A 17,400-nucleotide genomic window follows, 5' to 3' on the forward strand; every position below is an offset into this window, starting at 1 on the left:
GGAGGGCGTTATATGCAATTTCTATTCTCTTCTTTTTAAAACAAAATTTCTTATACAGTTGGCAGTTATCAAGTTTTATATTTGTAATTAGAGAAACATGAATTTGATTTTATATAAAAATATAAAGGGCAGTTTAAGAGCTTTTTGCCTTTTCATACTGTTCATGAGCTTTGTAAAAATAAGACTTTATTGGATTATTTCCTAGAAAAATTCCTTTGGAGAAAACATTTCCTACCTCATTTCCTTTGTTTCCAGCACTAGACTTCATTTCCTTTGGCTGCTGTGGAAAAGGAAACAACAGTGTTTGGATGGAGAAGCATTATCTGCTAAACACCAAGTTGGTTGTACCTATTATAGTGGTTTTCTCAGTCAGAATTTTGACTTCTAGAACAGTAAGCCAGATGTCTTCTAACACATTGAAACCTAACATAGCTGCCCAGATTCAACAGAAAGAGCTTCCTGTTTTACCTCATGGGACACCACTTCAGGAAGTTTCGTTGAGATAAGGGAGCAAGCTGGTATAAGACCGTTTTTCAGCCACATTTTGGAAAGAGGAAATCATATTGGGATGTTTTAGAATATATTCAGCACTCCTCTGTACCTGGAAAGTATCATCTGAGCTAAGCCATGACAATTCTCAATGCCTATGAAATCATGTTTAACACACAGGCCTGGGGAAATAGACACAGGCCAGTATGCACATGGTGTGTTGAGCTATTAAATGCCATGAGAGGAGAAAACACAAAATGTTCATGACATAGACTGCTCGGTGGGAAAATAGGATGGAAAACAAATTAATGTGTACAATCTGATCCATTTAAAAAAAGAATATAGTGTTAAGTGTTAGTCGCTCAGTCGTGTCCAACTCTTTGCGACCCCATGGACTGTGGCCCGCCAGGTTCTTCGGTCCTTGGAATTCTCCAGGCAACAATACTGGAGTGGGTAGCCATTCCCTTCTCCAGAAGATCTTCCCAACCCAGGGATCAAACCCAGGTCTCCTGCACTGCAGGCAGATTCTTTCCTGTCTGAGCCACCAGGGAAACTGTCTATATATGTATACACATATTTACATATATATATGAATGAAAATGCAAAAATAAGGATGTAAATAGTGTTATGTCAAGGTGTTGGGATCATATAGGTGGTTTTTAATTTTTAAAATTTTGCTTTGCTGATTTTCTATATTTCCTTTGGTATTAAAAAGTGATGAAAGGTATTATATAAAAGGTAATATATATGAAAATGCTTTGCAACTAGAAAAGCATCATGAAAACTAAAGTTTTGTTATTTTATATTTTATCCTTCCTGGAATAGAGACTCAACCACTTTTTGGTATGTTTCTTGTCCTTCCTTTTTCAAATGACTCTTTTGGGAGACAGGTATCTCTAAATTAAGAGCCTTTTATGGCTTCACTTATTAGCAAACATGGGCCATTATTGAAAGTTTCTTGAGAATAGGAATTGAACTTAGGCAAAAAGAGTGCTAGTTGTGAAAATATATATATATAATCACTCATCATTACATTTAATTGATTTAGCAGTCTCATACAGAGGGATTCAAGGATTCACACAAAAACAAAATAAAATTGAACACCAGTATAAATAATTGTATGCAGCTATCTTTCAGTTAACATAAATTTTATCTTTTAGAAAGTAGATCTTTTGAGGCTGCTTCAGTGGTGTCCCAACCTTCAGGTGAGGTACCTTCTCAATGCTAATAAGCCAGGTGAGTAACATGTTTTTGGCTAGACAAGCAATAGGATAATTGCGAACCTAAGAACTATGCAAAGAATTAGAAAGGAAGCAGGAAGAGAACTCTCGGTTAAGAGGAAGTGGTAAAACAAGAAGTAACAGGGTGAGGCTGTGTCAGAAGCTTTCTAGAAATGCCAAGGCCAACTATGTGCATCTCACACCTAAAACCATCCTATTTCCCCAAGCCAATTCTCCTAAAATGACAGAGCTTTTAGACAGACATGCCATTATCGGGTATTAATTGGGGAGATTTTAAAAATGAAGCCTGGAATGCTTATCTACTTTAAGACATATTATCTCTGTCATCATGACCACAATATTTTGACTAATTAAGACATATATTTAGGTACAGCATCACCATTGTTAGGAACTCAGACCTTCTGAGTTAAGGTTCAATTTTTTTTTAATCACTTTTAATTCTTCAAAGATGACATGTTTTATTTCTCAATATGATCCTTAATTCACATAAGAAACACTAAAGAACAAAACACATTAAATTATAAGGTCTATTAGTTTAGATGTGTCTGATTTGGAGGGGTGGGGGGAACTTAGGTCATTTCACTGCTTAACTCACCAAATGTCGAAATTCTACAGAGAGACTCCCGTTGGAAGATTCTTCAATGGACATGGCTTTGACATGAGTTCCACAAAGTACAAATCTTCGATTGCTAGAGAGGAAATCTTAGCTATTTACAATGGTCTCAGGTAAAAATGTATTTATGGGCACAACAAAAAAATTCTAAAGTAAATGTCTTACCTTAGAGTCGAAGCATTCCTGTAAAACCAAGAAGATTCTTTAAAATGAGTTATTTAATAGATCTAAAAAAAGATTTTTCTATGCAACTTTAGAGGATGAGGATAGTATATAAAATTTCATTTCATGTCTTTATAGTAAAATTTTTAAAGTCAGTCTTCATTGGAGTTCTGTTAAAGGTTTGAACTTTAAAGTCAAATATTGAAGTACATTGATATGTAATGTGAGAGAAGTAAATTTAAAAGTTAAAAATTATTCTATAAAATATGGACAATTCTTCTTAAAAAGTCTTACAATTTCATGTTTCAAAATGAAATTAGAAACTTACTTGTCAATTGATGCTTTCACCTTTACCTGATAATTTAGTTCTGGTAATTTTATTAGCAGTCTGAAAAACATAAAGAATTAAAGATAAAAATTTTCATGGCTAAAAGCCTTTTTATATTTAAAGATTTAAATATATTTATGCCACATATATATAAATCAAGCTCACATTATTTCCAGTCATATGTTAGTGTGCTTTAAAAATGTCCAATTCCTCTTTACTTTGCCGTTTTACTAATATTGACATCACCCACTTAATAGAACACATATTTGGAAAGTATTTTCATATTGCTTCAGTTGATGTGTGTTGGATAATGCATTGGCTAGATCAGAAAAATAGCTATATATTTTGGCTAAAGCCTAAAATTGGGTTAGACATATAAATAAAAGAAAAAACTTTTGTAAGTCTATTTATGTGGATTCATTTAATTCTCATATTATAAAAAAATGGTAAGCTTAGTAAAATTAAATGTTTTGATAACTGTTTTATGGTAAAATACTGAGAAAGACTAGGACTCTGATAGAATATGGAAAATTCCACTTCAAATGCATTTGCAGACTTTAAAGATACTACATGTAAGTAACAGCAAAAATTTTATAACTGAAAAAGCCCTAACTTCACACAAATAAATGATTAAAGGTCAGAATAACAATTCCTTTAATTCTTTCAGGGATCACCTTCAGTTCAGTTCAGTTCAGTCACTCAGTCGTGTCCGACTCGTTTCGACCCCATGAATCACAGCACACCAGGCCTCCCTGTCCATCACAAACTCCTGGAGTTTACTCAAACTCATGTTCATCGAGTCGGTGATGCCATCCAGCCATCTCATCCTCTGTCGTCCCCTTCTCCTCCTGCCCCCAATCCCTCCCAGCACCAGGGTCTTTTCCAATGAGTCAACTCTTCCCATGAGGTGGCCAAAGTATTAGAGTTTCAGGTTCAGCATCAGTCCTTCCAATGAACACCCAGGACTGATCTTCTTCAGGATGGACTGGTTGGATCTCCTTGCAGTCCAAGGGACTCTCAAGAGTCTTCTCCAACACCACAGTTCAAAAGCATCAATTCTTCGGTTCTCAGCTTTCTTGACAGTCCAACTCTCACATCCATACATGACCACTGGAAAAACTATAGACTTGACCAGACGGACCTTTACTGGCAAAGTAATGTCTCTGCTTTTTTATTTTTTTATTTTTTGAATTTTTTTTCATTTATTTTTATTAGTTGGAGGCTAATTACTTTACAATATTGTAGTGGTTTTTGCCATACATTGACATGCATCTCTGCTTTTTAATATGCTATCTAGGTTGGTCATAACTTTCCTTCTAAGGAGGAAGCGTCTTTTAATTTCATGGCTGCAGTCACCATCTGCAGTGATTTTGGAGCCCAAAAAAACAAAGTCTGACACTGTTTCCACTCTCTCCCCATCTATTTCCTATGAGCTAATGGGACCAGATGCCATGATCTTAGTTTTCTGAATGTTAAGCTTTAAGCCAACTTTTTCACTCTCCTCTTTCACTTTCATCAAGAGGCTTTTTAGTTCCTCTTCCTTTTCTGCCATAAGGGTGGTGTCATCTGCATATCTGAGGTTATTGATATTTCTCCCGGCAATCTTGATTCCAGCTCGTGCTTCTTCCAGCCCAGCGTTTCTCGTGATGCCCAGCATTTCTGCATATGAGTTAAATAAGCAGGGTGACAATATACAGCCTTGACGTACTCCTTTTCCTATTTGGAACCAGTCTGTTGTTCCATGTCCAGTTCTATCTGTTGCTTCCTGACCTGCATACAGGTTTCTCAAGAGGCAGGTCAGGTGGTCTGGTGGTATCTCCTTAGCTTTCCCCAATTTTTCTAAGCTGTACCCTCTGACATAACCTCTCTGCAGGTTCAGTTCAGTTTCAGAGGTATTCATTCAGTCATTCACTTACTCATTCATTTACATATACACTCATCCCAAATAATGTTTATTCACTCAGCTGCATTGAGCTTCTTATATAAACCAAATACAGCCCCAGGCAGTGGGAAACTGGCATAATGAAGATTAAGGAAGGAGCAGAGTAGACATGGAGATACATCACAGGAAGAAGTCCAGCTAAACAGATGAAATTTAAGGGATTGGTGATAAGCAACTGATAGACATTAGGGAAATATAATCACAGATAACAAACAACCCAAACAAAACAAAAAGAATGTATCAAGGTTTCTTAAAAATCCTGCCAGAATTGGTTTTGGGGTTTGGGATATAATAATATGGCTGCTGGTAGTGAGGAAGTCATATGAAGTAAGATGAAATGATTTCCCTTTTTGCCTTCCTTTCTATCCTGTATCAGGAAGGATCTAACTCACTGCTAAGTGCTGATGACAAAAGGGAGTCCCGTGTCACCTCTTTCCTTTGAAATAGGAGGATGGAATGCTTTGGTAGAGTGGGGTTTTAGGAAAAATCTTGAATACTAAGTAAAGAAGCAGCTGTCAAGACAATGGGGGAACTGGGTACAGAAAAGAAGAATGGGGACTGAACAGCTAGATGGAAGAGGAAGGCAGAATACCCTTGCCAGGGACTAATGGTCTATGGCTCTGGCAGTCAGTTTAAACAACATGCCAGGTGATGCCCATTCAAGGACCTCTTCCACTCAGAGTTCTTTGCTGAGCAATCCTACTCATCTTCCCTTTTGCCCCAGAGAACATCTTAGACTGAATATATCATATAGGGGTGTCTCAAGGGAAAGCAGGATATATGCACCACCCTTCTATCCTATTTCCCTTTAGTGTTACAATTTTCTGGGTTGTATAGAGATGTGGGGATGAGAAAGGAATACATTTGAAAATTATAAAATTTTAAAAAGGAACCTGGTTTCTGCCTTTTTTTTTTGTTTGTTTGTTTCTTAGTATTGTGGTGCAAATTTCCACAAAGGAAATGATTCAGAATTTCAAGTAGGGTTTCTGAAATGCAAATGAAAGACAAATGCCTTCCTTTTAAAAATGAAGTTCCTAGGTGATGAATGTCAACTAAACTTATTGTAATCATCATTATGCCATTTATGCACATCAAGTCTTTATGCTTAAACTTACACAGTGTTGTATGTTAATATGTCTCGATAAAATGAAACTGAACTAAAGTGGAGTTTCAATAGTGATCTGTGACCAGGGATGCTATCATGGAATCTTAACTACCATCTACCATGGCATCACAACCTCTTGTACTGGTCTGGAATTTCAGTTTTCCAGAGATGACCTAGTGATTAGGAATTTAAAGCTTTGGGACTTAAGAGACTGAGGAATGATGAAAATCTTTGAAAGTCTGAAGTCAAACTCATTATTTTAAGACTGTCATTAGGAAAGCTGTATGTGTTAGTTTGCTCATGAAAATGAAAAGAAGCACATACATAGATAAAGCAGCAACAACATAATCATTTCTCTTTAAATCAAGTACATAATAAGGATGTGCTGAAAATCATGGTGTTGAGAGTTTTCATGGAAAATTCAATAAGCTAGTTTCTGGGTGATCACAGGTAAAGAGTTTGCCACTATATGACTGGATAGGATATTTGAACCTTCCAACCTGTCCCAATCTATCTTCTCGATTCTCTCTCTCCCTGCTCCCCATGCTTATAGAACAGTGACTCCTTATTTTAAAAAGTCTTTATTTCTGATAGTTTCACTCTCACACCCCTGCTCTTCCCTCAAGGTCCTTCCTCACAGTGACTGCAAGGCATTCTCTAGGCTCCCCAGTCTTCTGTCAAGTCAATCTTCTGAGCAGTTAATCCCATGTCATCTGAAATTGTGATTTCATAGTTTCATGCTAATAACTCTCATGTCCTCATCTTCATTGTTCCACTCTTTATAAGCAGGGCTCTCACCTTAATATTTCTGTGGGTATTTAATTTACCATAATTGGGCATGCAGGAGGCACTCAATAAAGAATAGATGCATGAAAGCCACATTGAAAGAAATGAGCCTTAATTACACATTGACCGTAGTACCATAAATATGAAACAATAGAATACATTCTGCCTACCTTAGCTTTACAGTAAACTGGATGAGAGTCTTAAGTACCATTGGCCTCTGAGGGTGGGTTGGCATGCATGGCTGTCGTTCAACCACAAATGAGCTGGGGTCAAAGGAAATAAAGCGTGTCATTTGAAAACACTGAAGACATTGACAGGCTGAAAACCATAGAGTAACAGGATGCTGTCCTCTTATAAAATCCAAATTTTCTACACTTACAAGACATTCAAACTCCCATTAGGCTCAAATCTTTCCAAGACTTCACATAAATAATTACCAAGAGATGGGAAATGCCTAAAGATTTCCCTAAGTAGCAACAGTGAATAATTCTTAATTATTATGTTTAGGTCAAGAAGAAAAGCCCCAGTCTCTTTTTATCATAATAAACATCAAGTAGAAAGTTAATTTCATGCCATTTTTGACCTAGATATCAGGATTTCTGGTACACAGTAATATTTTTTTCTTTAGATGAGCTTATAAACATAAACATATTCTCCACCCTTCATTTCTTGAATATGTATTGATACTTGAGTAGAAATCCTTGAAATCTTTTTTCTAAAATATGAAAAATGAACTTTGGGTGGGCAACGTGGTCACTCATGAAAAACTGGGTTAAGTGATAGAAGAAGTATTGATGAATAAACAGTGATGAGTAAAAAATGTTTCTGGAACTCTCTGGAGCTTTATTCACTGCACCCTAAAGCTCACTGTTTAACACTTCTCTCCCATTCCTTCACCTGAACACCAACCAGGGTGTCCTCCCAACTACATAAAACTGAAGCTGCCAGGAGGCATCTAAATGGATAACACTTGACTTACTCTCTTTTTTTAAGCTGAAGTATAGTTGATGTACAATTTGTTTAAGTTATGGGTATAGAGCAAAGCGTTGACTTACTTCTTAAAGAGGTTGTAGATCAAGAAAGTGACTCTTTCTAGCAGATGTGCTCTTTGCAGTGGGATAGGATCTCCTTCGTATGTCATTTTTGTAGATTGCTCCTCTAATTTCTCCAACTGCCTTCTGAGTTGGAACAGACTTTCTGCCAACAGTGTAAAGCTATTGAACAGTCAATGAAAAATGCAGATAGTTTTTTTCTACTAAACTCCACCATTTAAACTATTTAGCAAGTATTACTAAATAATTATTAAATTAATTGGTAATTTAATTCCACTAGGTTAGTGACAGTGTTTTTTGTTTTTATTTTCCTTACTCAGCTTTTCTCGAAAATGCTTGATAGATGTTAACTGCTTTCAATGTTTTAAAATTTTTACCTTCAGTTTTAGACAAGAAATCATTTAGAAAATTTTGTGAATGTCTGGATTCAAATTCCTTTGTTTTTAAAGTATTTTTATGTATTTGGCTTCACTGGGTCTTAGTTGTGGCACCCAGGGTCTTTAGTTGGAGCATTTGGGAATTAGTTCCCCAACCAGGGATCAAACCCAGGCCCCCTGCATTGGGAGCACAGAGCCTTAGCCACCGGATCACTAGGAAAGTCCCCCCAAATTCTTTTTAATTATCTTTTTTAAAAAGTCTATTAAACACATATACTTTTAAAAGATGGTACTCACTAAAGGGCAAAGAGAGCAAATTTAAAACTTTAAAAATACATCTTATGAAAAATCTTATGTGCAAGAGTACTGACAGAAAAAATAATGTGACCCCCCCATATATATTTATACAAGTCCTAAGTATTAACCAAAAGATTGTCAATGGGCCTTTCTGAAGAAAATTATCTGCTTAGAGTTTCACACCTTGGATCTCACTTCAGAAATGGAGGTGGCAGCTTGGGCTGGAAGTCTGGGAAAGGGGGAGATTGAAAGGCACACAGAAAGGGCCTCCAACTAAGAGGAGGCAGAAGTCTCATCACACTTACTAAGTCCATGTTCCCTGACAGCAGCTCTTTCTAAAGTTTATTCTCCATAACATGGTAGAAAGGACTGTCAACCCCTTACTGAATTTGGCATAAGCACCATTTCTGCTATGCTCTCTATTCCTCCCTTTGTTGTTCATCTTGTTTTCACAACAACAGTGAGGTTAGTGAATCAAAATATTTCCCCAAGGAAATGAATAAAGTTTTAAAGCGCCCGATTACTTTTCTTGAGAAGGAGTTCTGGAGTGCAGAGCTTCTAGTGCTAGTGTGCCCAGTTTCTATGTTTTCATCGCATTGGATTGTACCCCTGGAAAGCAATGTTCGATTCAATCAAAAAATTTCCTTCTTTTTCATTATATTTTCTAATTGCTCCTTCAGAGAATTTTCTTTTGCACTGATGAAGGGGGAAACCCTATAAACCTTTGTTTAGTACAAAGGATAATATTTGTACATGACTGTGTGCATGTGTACGCAGGCAGGGGATGCCATATTGTATTAGCCACTTGAGATTTGTCATTTATCTACAAAAACAGATCACTTTGTTAAAAACACAAAATTAATGCTTAGTTTTCTGTTGACATCTTAAGATACACATTTTAAAAATGAGATAGAGTGTTTGAAGCCAGTGCTGCTCATGCTCTTCAAGAAAATGTATTTATTGATGATTTGAAAAAAATTCATTTGAGTCTTTTAAGACTGACATATTGACATATTATATAGGAGAAAATAAGCAATTCTTATGCATTCTACAGATTTCTGTAGATGCTTTATTTTTCTCCCCAAAGGAATGGGAATTAAGAACACTTAGACAATTACATCTATTTGTATTCAAGAGTTCCAGCTGCTCATAAGCCATCAACAAGCTGAATGAACTGACGCTGAGGTCTAAGCCTGCATTCTCCAGCTCAGTGACACTGAAGCTGTGTGTGTATTTCCTGTGGTTTTCACTAGAAACTAAAGTCAGCGCATTTTACCAGTTTTGAAGCTGGTCAAGCCCATTGTGGAGTGGACCTCCAATGCAGGCGATTTGCTGTCGCCTCTTCCAGTCTTGCAGCTCCTCCACCAGCATGCTGTTCATTAACAAGTCCGTCTCATTCACTATTTGTGTCATCTTACTCAGGGCTTCCTAAAAACAAAAGTGACTACTGAGAAGATTCTTTTGACACACAACCGAAGTCAGTCATAATTCAATCTAGAAAACAGTCTGCCTAACCTGGGAGATAAAACTTTGGGTTAAAATTTTGACCAAATATTTTACCAAATACTACCTTCTATTTGCCATAGGACTACCTTTTCAAATAATTAATTATTGCAATTCAATAAATCATGAAGAAAAAACTATGATCACAGTTAACATTCTCATAATATCTCACAAAAGTCTCATATCATTAATATAAATATGTTGAATTTGTAACTCCTGTGACAATATTGAATCCTGTAGTCATAAAAGCCATTTATCTGCTTCTTAAAAAGCCATTTATAAATTAAATTTACATTCTTATAAATATCTTAATGCATTAATTCTTAAATGTACTGACTAAAATTTGAGCCTCTCTCTGTTAGTTTTTGGGCTTCTCAGTTGGCCCTAGTAAAGAATCTGCCTGCTAATGCAAGAGATTTAAGAGATGCAGGCTTGATCCCTGAGTTGGGAAGATCGCTGGAGAAGGGCACAGCAACCCACTCCAGTAATCCTGCCTGGAGAACCCCATGGACAGAGGAGCCTGGCCCAGCTATAGTTCATAGGGTCACAAAGAGTCAGACACAACTCAAGCGTTATAGCACACACACACGTTAGTTTTTATTACCACTTTATCTGGGTTTGGGGAAGCATAATGGAAGAGGATAATTTTCAAAGGCTTAGGGATTAGAAGATGTGAATTTCTACCCTGGCTTGGCCACAGGCTATGTAAATTTGAGCAAGTCATTTTACTTTGCTTTCTCATCTATACAGTCAGATGAATGGACTGAATTATTTCTGAGGTTCCCCTTCTCCTTAAAATCTTAAGATAGCATGCATAAAATGTATAGCATAGATTCATTATGTACAAAAGTATTGAGCTTATCTTGGGTTAAATATTTACATATTTAAAATCTGATATATAGTTGTTTAAGTTTATAATTGATTTAGGGTGAAAATATTTGTGCTTACACAAATTCCTGTACAAAAAAGTGAAACCAAACTTATATAAATAAACTATCGATTTCAGTAACTGGTTAATTTCAGTTTTGTCTCTTTTCAAAGAGAGGTAGAATTGAAATAGAGATATTTTCCCTCTTTTAAAATATTTTATTGAGCCATAAAAATATTCTTCCTCTCCTTGGGAAGAGATGAGATTGAATATGTTCAGGATTCAGTGGACTATCCTGAAATCAACAAAATTATTTAATACAATGTCATTTCTCATAATAGAAACTGGGACACATTTCTGCAATAAAATTTTAGTAGTCATCAAGTAATATCTTAATTATACATATACAGTAGAACCCATCTCAGCATATAAAGTACAGCAACTAAAACAGTCATGTCTGAAATAATGGCAAATAAAAACTGGGTAAAATGTTCACCTTAAAATTAATGGTAGCTATAGTACAGGTCTGCCTCCAATGCAGGAGACCTGGGTTCGATCTCTGGGTTGGGAAGATTCCCTGGAGAAGGAAATGATAACCCACTCCAGTATTCTTGCCTGGAGAATCCCATGGACCGAGCAACCTGGTAGGCTACAGTCTACGGGCTCACAAAGAGTCAGACACAACTGAGCGACTTCACTTTGACTTTCTTCTATAGTACAGGTACCACATAAGCAGAATAAATAGACTCTAGAGTCTGATTTGTAAACTTAGGTAGAGAAGCATGGCAAACAGTATGATACTCGTCCTAGAAACATTGCATAAATGGAACTGATAAAATCATTCAGCATAAATGGAACTGATAAAATCAAAGAGCTTCATTTCAGTAGGACTAGATACATAAAAAGGAGAAAAGTAGACAAAAGGCCAAATTAGAGTTCTTCACTAGCCTTTCTTTTGAAGTCCAGGCTGTTCAGCATTTCCTGCAGAGTTAGAACTTCCTGATTCATTAGGGCACTGTTCTTGTCACCCTGGTCTGTGAAGAAGAGATCAGATTTAGAGGTCTCTGTCCTGAAAGCCAAGCTGGCTGTAACCTGCCACCCTAAGATCCAGGATGTAAGAGCAGAAATGGGGCCATTAGTGATGAGCTTGGAAGTAAATCCCTGACTGCTCATATTGCGAGGAAGGATTACATCCAAGCATGCCAGAGATGAACTCTCTATCTTACAGGCCTTGAGAGAACACTATTCTTCACAATACTCCTTTTAGGGGCCAGGAGAGAGGAGATACACTGTTTTTATAATGGATTCTTTATTAGATCATCTCTACATTGATAATGACCTTGGCTGGTTGGCATGTGTAAGAAAAGAAGGCGTCTTTCTTTGTGCCCATGATTAAATCATATTGACCCCTCTTGATGTCTTGACTCAATCTGCAAGGGTTGTACTTTTATACACAGTCTCATGAACTAATAATGACTAAATCCTTTGCTTTCTCTTTTTCTTTGCAAAACAAGCTAGACTCACAGTGAAACCAGAAGTGGGAGTTGCAAATTAAGAAAAATCTCTGGCTGAAAAAACCCCAAATGATTTATCCTCTTAAATGGAAAAAGTACAAGAAACATCATATTGTTTAATTTTAACTTAAAAATGTGTTGGTATATAGTAAGTGAGTATTTATACCAACTGTTCATGTATCTAAATGAAGGCCTAACTGTTCATATATCTAAATGAAGCCCTGGAACACTGATAGGGCTTCAGTAATTGTGAAGAAGAGGCTCTTGAACAATGTTGTGGCAAATTTCTCCACAAAATAGCACTGGTCTCCAAGAAGTATTTCTGGCTGTATTAATTCACAAATTTACTAACTCCTAGATCCCATATAGCACACTCTTGCTTAGACAGCATTTTATCAATTCAAAACTTAGCTAATACTTTTCATTCTTCACCAGCAAAGATATATACTTGTTTCCCATGTATCTTTCATTTCACTTAAAATATTTCCTTTCACTTATAACCAAAAAAATAAATACTTGGTGATTTAAGTGATAAAATAATCATTTTTATTCTTCATACTGCTTATGAAGTACTGAAAGATATTAAAGTAACTAATTGTAACATAAGTTCAAAATAATGTTATTGTTATAATGTATTTTATTGTATTCTAATTAATAAAATTGGTAGTTCACATATGAAATTTAGAGTGAGGCTGCTTTCAATGAACTGTAATGGTTGATTAAAAGTGCAGTTGTTCTAAACCTTTTTAAGATCATGGACTCCTTTGATAATCTGATGAAACCTGTGTTGTGTGAATTTCTCCAAAGGAAAAAAATTTGTACATACAAACAATTATGCATGCACAAAAACTGTACACACAATTGTGCATACAAATTCATGAACATACTTATAATCATAACATAATAATAATCAACATTTCATGGGAGTCAAGACATCCTGAAGGTGCCAGGAGAACATGTCACATCTCACCTATGCCAGGAAAAACTAATATCCTCTCTTTTAAATATTAGATAGGAAGTTAATAAGCATTTGATCACAATCATCCATATTACTTCCTTCCAGATAAATTTTAAGCTAGCATTTCAATAGTTAAGGATGATTTTGTAAATTACCTATAAAAAGAATTTATATCTAATGTGTTTTTAAAAATTATTTTAAAATAATTTTAGAACTGCAAGAAGTTACGAAAAATAGTATAGAGTTCCCATATAGACTTCACACAGCTTCCTCTAATGTCTTACATAACCATAGTACAATGGTCAAAGCCAGTAGATTAACACTGGTACAGTCATATTAACTAATCTAGACAGGATTAAAATTTCTCTCATTGTTCTATTAATTGCAGCACACTTTTAGTGACCAATCTATTATTACTTTTAAATCTTAGATCTTTGTAAATATTCTCATTCTTTCCTTACATTTCTTTAAAAACACCTAATTGTAAACAAACTCAATATTTAACCACAAAGAAATAGTGAAATAAATTGCAGTGTCCTTACATTTTGATATTTATATAATTATTGAAATTATGTGTGTGAATATTTTTTTAATATGAGGAAATATGTAAAATAAAAGTTTAGCTTAAAATACTATTCAAAAACTACGTGCAAGATGATTTCATTTTTTGTAAATCTCTGTGGATGTATTTTGAACATGTAGGCAAAGGCTGGAAGAAAATATACTAACATTTTGATGGCGTTATACCTAGATAGCAGAATTTTGTGTGATTTTTAAATTTTGTAATTTTTTTCTACTTTCCCTACAGTGAATAACATTTCTACTTTTAATTTAAAAAAATTATAGTAAAAAACTCACCTAGAGATAATATTAGTAATTTCCTGATCATAATAGACAATTATTATTCCTTTTCTTAGTTGTAATAACAATATTTTGATTCTACAGGAAATGTTCTTAGCTTTTGGAGAACCATTCTGATATAGGGGTTATTTCTCATGAGCTTTATAATTTGAATTGTTGGTGAAAAATACATATTTATATGAAGAGAAAAGGAGGAAATAAACTAAATTCTCTTCTCCTGCATCCTCTCTTCAAAAAAAGGAGATTAATTTATCAATTATTTCAGGAAAGAAGAAACCCTAGTCATGTCCCTTTGTGGAATTGTAGACAAAACAAAAACTTACCCATTGTCTGAATTGTTTTATACCTGTAATCAAATTCATCTTGTAGATCTTCTAAATATTTGGTGTCTTGTTCTGTCATCTTTTTACAAAAGAAAACATACTCTTGTTGCAATTAATCATGCCAGTGAAACAATACCATCCATTATCAGTATTTCAAAATACACTGTTTAGTGCTTCCAATCTCCAGTAATATCCCAAACTAATTATATATTATAGAACCACAATTTCTAAAGAGCTAATTCCCATGAAAACAGAATAGCTCTGGAAGAACCAGACTGAAGTTGCTCTTCCATTTTCTCTTCCTGAGTGTTTGCAAATTTCAGCATCATGTCTCTCATTTCTCAGTAAATTCCAAATGATGCTAACATCTTTTTTATAATATGGATACTTTATCCACTTAGCTCCATATAGCTCTGTATTAAGGGACCAACTATCTTTTTGTTTAAAGTCTCCTCTATCAAAGGATATAGTTTATGACAATACAGTCTAAAATTTTTCCTCTCTGCCTCTTAGAAAATATTTATGCCTCCTCTGTGTCTCCTCTTCATTTCTGTCTTTGAGACTTTTGCTTTTACTCTTCCCCAAATCTAGTGATGTTTTCTGCTCAGACATAAAGATGTCAGAATCTAAGCTAAAGGCTTTTCATATAGTATTAAACCTCATGTAGTCCTCCCAAACACCATGTTAGCGTGGTTATCCTTCCTTCTACAGATGAAGAAGCAGAGGCTTGGAGATGTCAAGTAACTTACTTGCCTGAAGCCACATGGCTTCTCACTGATAGAGACTGGTGTGATTCCAATTTTCAGGAAATCGAAGTTCAAAGCTTTCCCCAAAGAAATCTTCCCTAATATGAACATAGTGTGTGAGAGATATTTATCTTATAACAAAGCACCCCATGATTTCTGTACGCAGTAACTTTGGGCACAAAAGGGAAAGGTGCATAGAGCGGGGGCCACTGCTCGCCTTTCCTACCATCTGTAAGAGACCGCTCACCTGCACACTGTTTTTAATGGCAGCCACTTTGTGCTCCACATTCCTCTGTCTTTCTGAAACTGAAGAACTTTGTAAGGATTTCTCCAGAGGCCCCTGGAAAAACGTTTTGAAATTTCAACATATTAAAAAACATTTTTTATATGGACCATTTTTAAAGTCTTTATTGAATTTGTTACAATATTGCTTCTGTTTTTTTTTTTTTTTTAATGTTTTGGCTTATAGGCTGCAAGGCATATGGGATCTTTGCTCCCTGACCAGGGATCAAACCTGCACCCCCCCTGCATTGGAAGGCAAAGACTTAACCACTGGACTGCCAGCAAAATCCCTGAAACATCAACATATTGATGAAACAGGCTTATGATGAATGTATGTAATGAATATGTAATATTCTTTGAACTGAGGTCTGGATCAGTATGATATGAAATACTCTACAGCCATTAAAAAGCATGCTGTAGAAAAATATTTAATGACATACGTGTGTCTGTGCTCAGTTGCTTCAGCCATGTCTGACTCTTTTCAACCCCTACAGACTGCAGCCCACCAGGCTCCTTTGTCCATGGGCTTTCCCAGGCAAGAATACTGGAGTGGGTTGCCATTTCCTCCTCCAGAGGTTCTTCCCAACCCTGGGATCGAACCCATGTCTCTTGCATCTCTTGCAGTGGCAGGTAGGTTCTTTACCACTAGCGCCACCTGGGGAGCCCTAAAGGACATATGAGTAGTGTTCAAGTATTAAGAAATAGAGCAAAATTATAAGATACTATATGTTTGTGATCTTTGTTGCTTGTGTATGTATGTATTTACTTATAAATATCTAGATATATGTATAGATAGGTAAACTCAAGCACATGTGATTAGAAGAATACATACACCAAAATATTATCATTTGTTATCTTTGAACAGTGAAATTACAGATGATTTTACGGTTAAAATTTTTTTCCTATTTTTCTACATCAGACCCATGTGACTTTTGAAATTCTATAAAATGTGAAACTACATTAAGTTGTACTTGAATTCAGAATTAGGGATGTTGAATCTGCCAGGATGAAATTTATTTTTATATTGGAACAAAGAGAGTTTACAAAGAATATGTAAACTGTTAGCCTGGTTAAGTATTATTGGAAAGACTAACCAGCGACTCCAAGCCATATTTCCTGGCCATTCTAATAACCTATCTGAGTTTGTTCTTTAGATATAACGTTTACATAGATGTCTGAGTTGAGAGAATGCCCATAAACCCTTCACCTTACACTTGGATAGGGAGGTATGATTAGAAAGAGTGACGACTAAATAGAAAACGAGTCCCAGAACCTCAAGTGGAACCCAGGTGCTTAACTTTCAATGAAATGTTCTTTCAACTACATCACATTCTTCAATTTGTAAAATTCCCTCTCTCTCATTTTGGCTCCAGTTATTTCTCTCTCTCTGTCAGTGTATCTCTATATATTGTCTATTGCTTTGAAGTTTACAAACCAGTGCTGCTTTTCTGGTAGTATGTAGTACTAGAAGATTGTTTGGGAATGATTTTGATTAGCATCTATTCAAATAAATGTTTCTAAGTTGGCTGATACCTGATATGTGAAGAGAACAATAACAACAATACACACTCACACACACACATATATATAATGACTAGAGATGAGGGCTACAAAAAAGGACAACTGAGAATATATGAAAATATCATATATTAGTAATAGAATCTTAATTTTCATCCAAATTTTCACTGTCAAACTATGTTTACTTTAGAAACTTACTAACTTTAGATTTTAAAATTAAAGATGATATCATTCTTATTAACATCTAAAAAATAAGAGTAAGTTGTTAAAACTTCATAGTTCTCTAGAAACAACCATAAACTAACAGCAAGAAAATCTGATAATTTTTAATACTTGAAAAAAAGATACTTTTGTTGGATCTTCAAAAATAAATACAGTAGTGTGAATCACTAAATTATGCAGCATGACATTTGGAAACTTGATTATCTACATGTT

At 35.3% G+C, this 17,400-nt stretch overlaps 1 protein-coding gene across 6 annotated transcripts in view; it reads right to left on the bottom strand.

Annotated features, from left to right (window-relative positions):
* The window catches only part of STAT4 (signal transducer and activator of transcription 4), a 135,600-nt gene that overhangs the window by 22,870 nt on the left and 95,330 nt on the right, over positions 1-17,400 (bottom strand). For 5 of the 6 annotated variants that reach the window (XM_070458465.1, XM_070458462.1, XM_070458466.1 and 2 more), the window contains 10 exons: positions 15,413-15,505; positions 14,420-14,498; positions 11,712-11,797; positions 9,669-9,820; positions 7,722-7,880; positions 6,837-6,929; positions 2,834-2,893; positions 2,509-2,526; positions 2,326-2,419; positions 236-280 (listed from right to left, as the gene is read on the bottom strand). In XM_070458465.1, the coding sequence (XP_070314566.1) occupies positions 236-280; positions 2,326-2,419; positions 2,509-2,526; positions 2,834-2,893; positions 6,837-6,929; positions 7,722-7,880; positions 9,669-9,820; positions 11,712-11,797; positions 14,420-14,498; positions 15,413-15,505 (879 nt within the window). The remainder of the gene's footprint in view (positions 1-235; positions 281-2,325; positions 2,420-2,508; positions 2,527-2,833; positions 2,894-6,836; positions 6,930-7,721; positions 7,881-9,668; positions 9,821-11,711; positions 11,798-14,419; positions 14,499-15,412; positions 15,506-17,400) is intronic. The other variant, XM_070458467.1, reaches the window with a different exon arrangement.

Source organism: Odocoileus virginianus, chromosome 30, assembly GCF_023699985.2.
Source record: "Odocoileus virginianus isolate 20LAN1187 ecotype Illinois chromosome 30, Ovbor_1.2, whole genome shotgun sequence".
Taxonomy (NCBI): domain Eukaryota; kingdom Metazoa; phylum Chordata; class Mammalia; order Artiodactyla; family Cervidae; genus Odocoileus; species Odocoileus virginianus.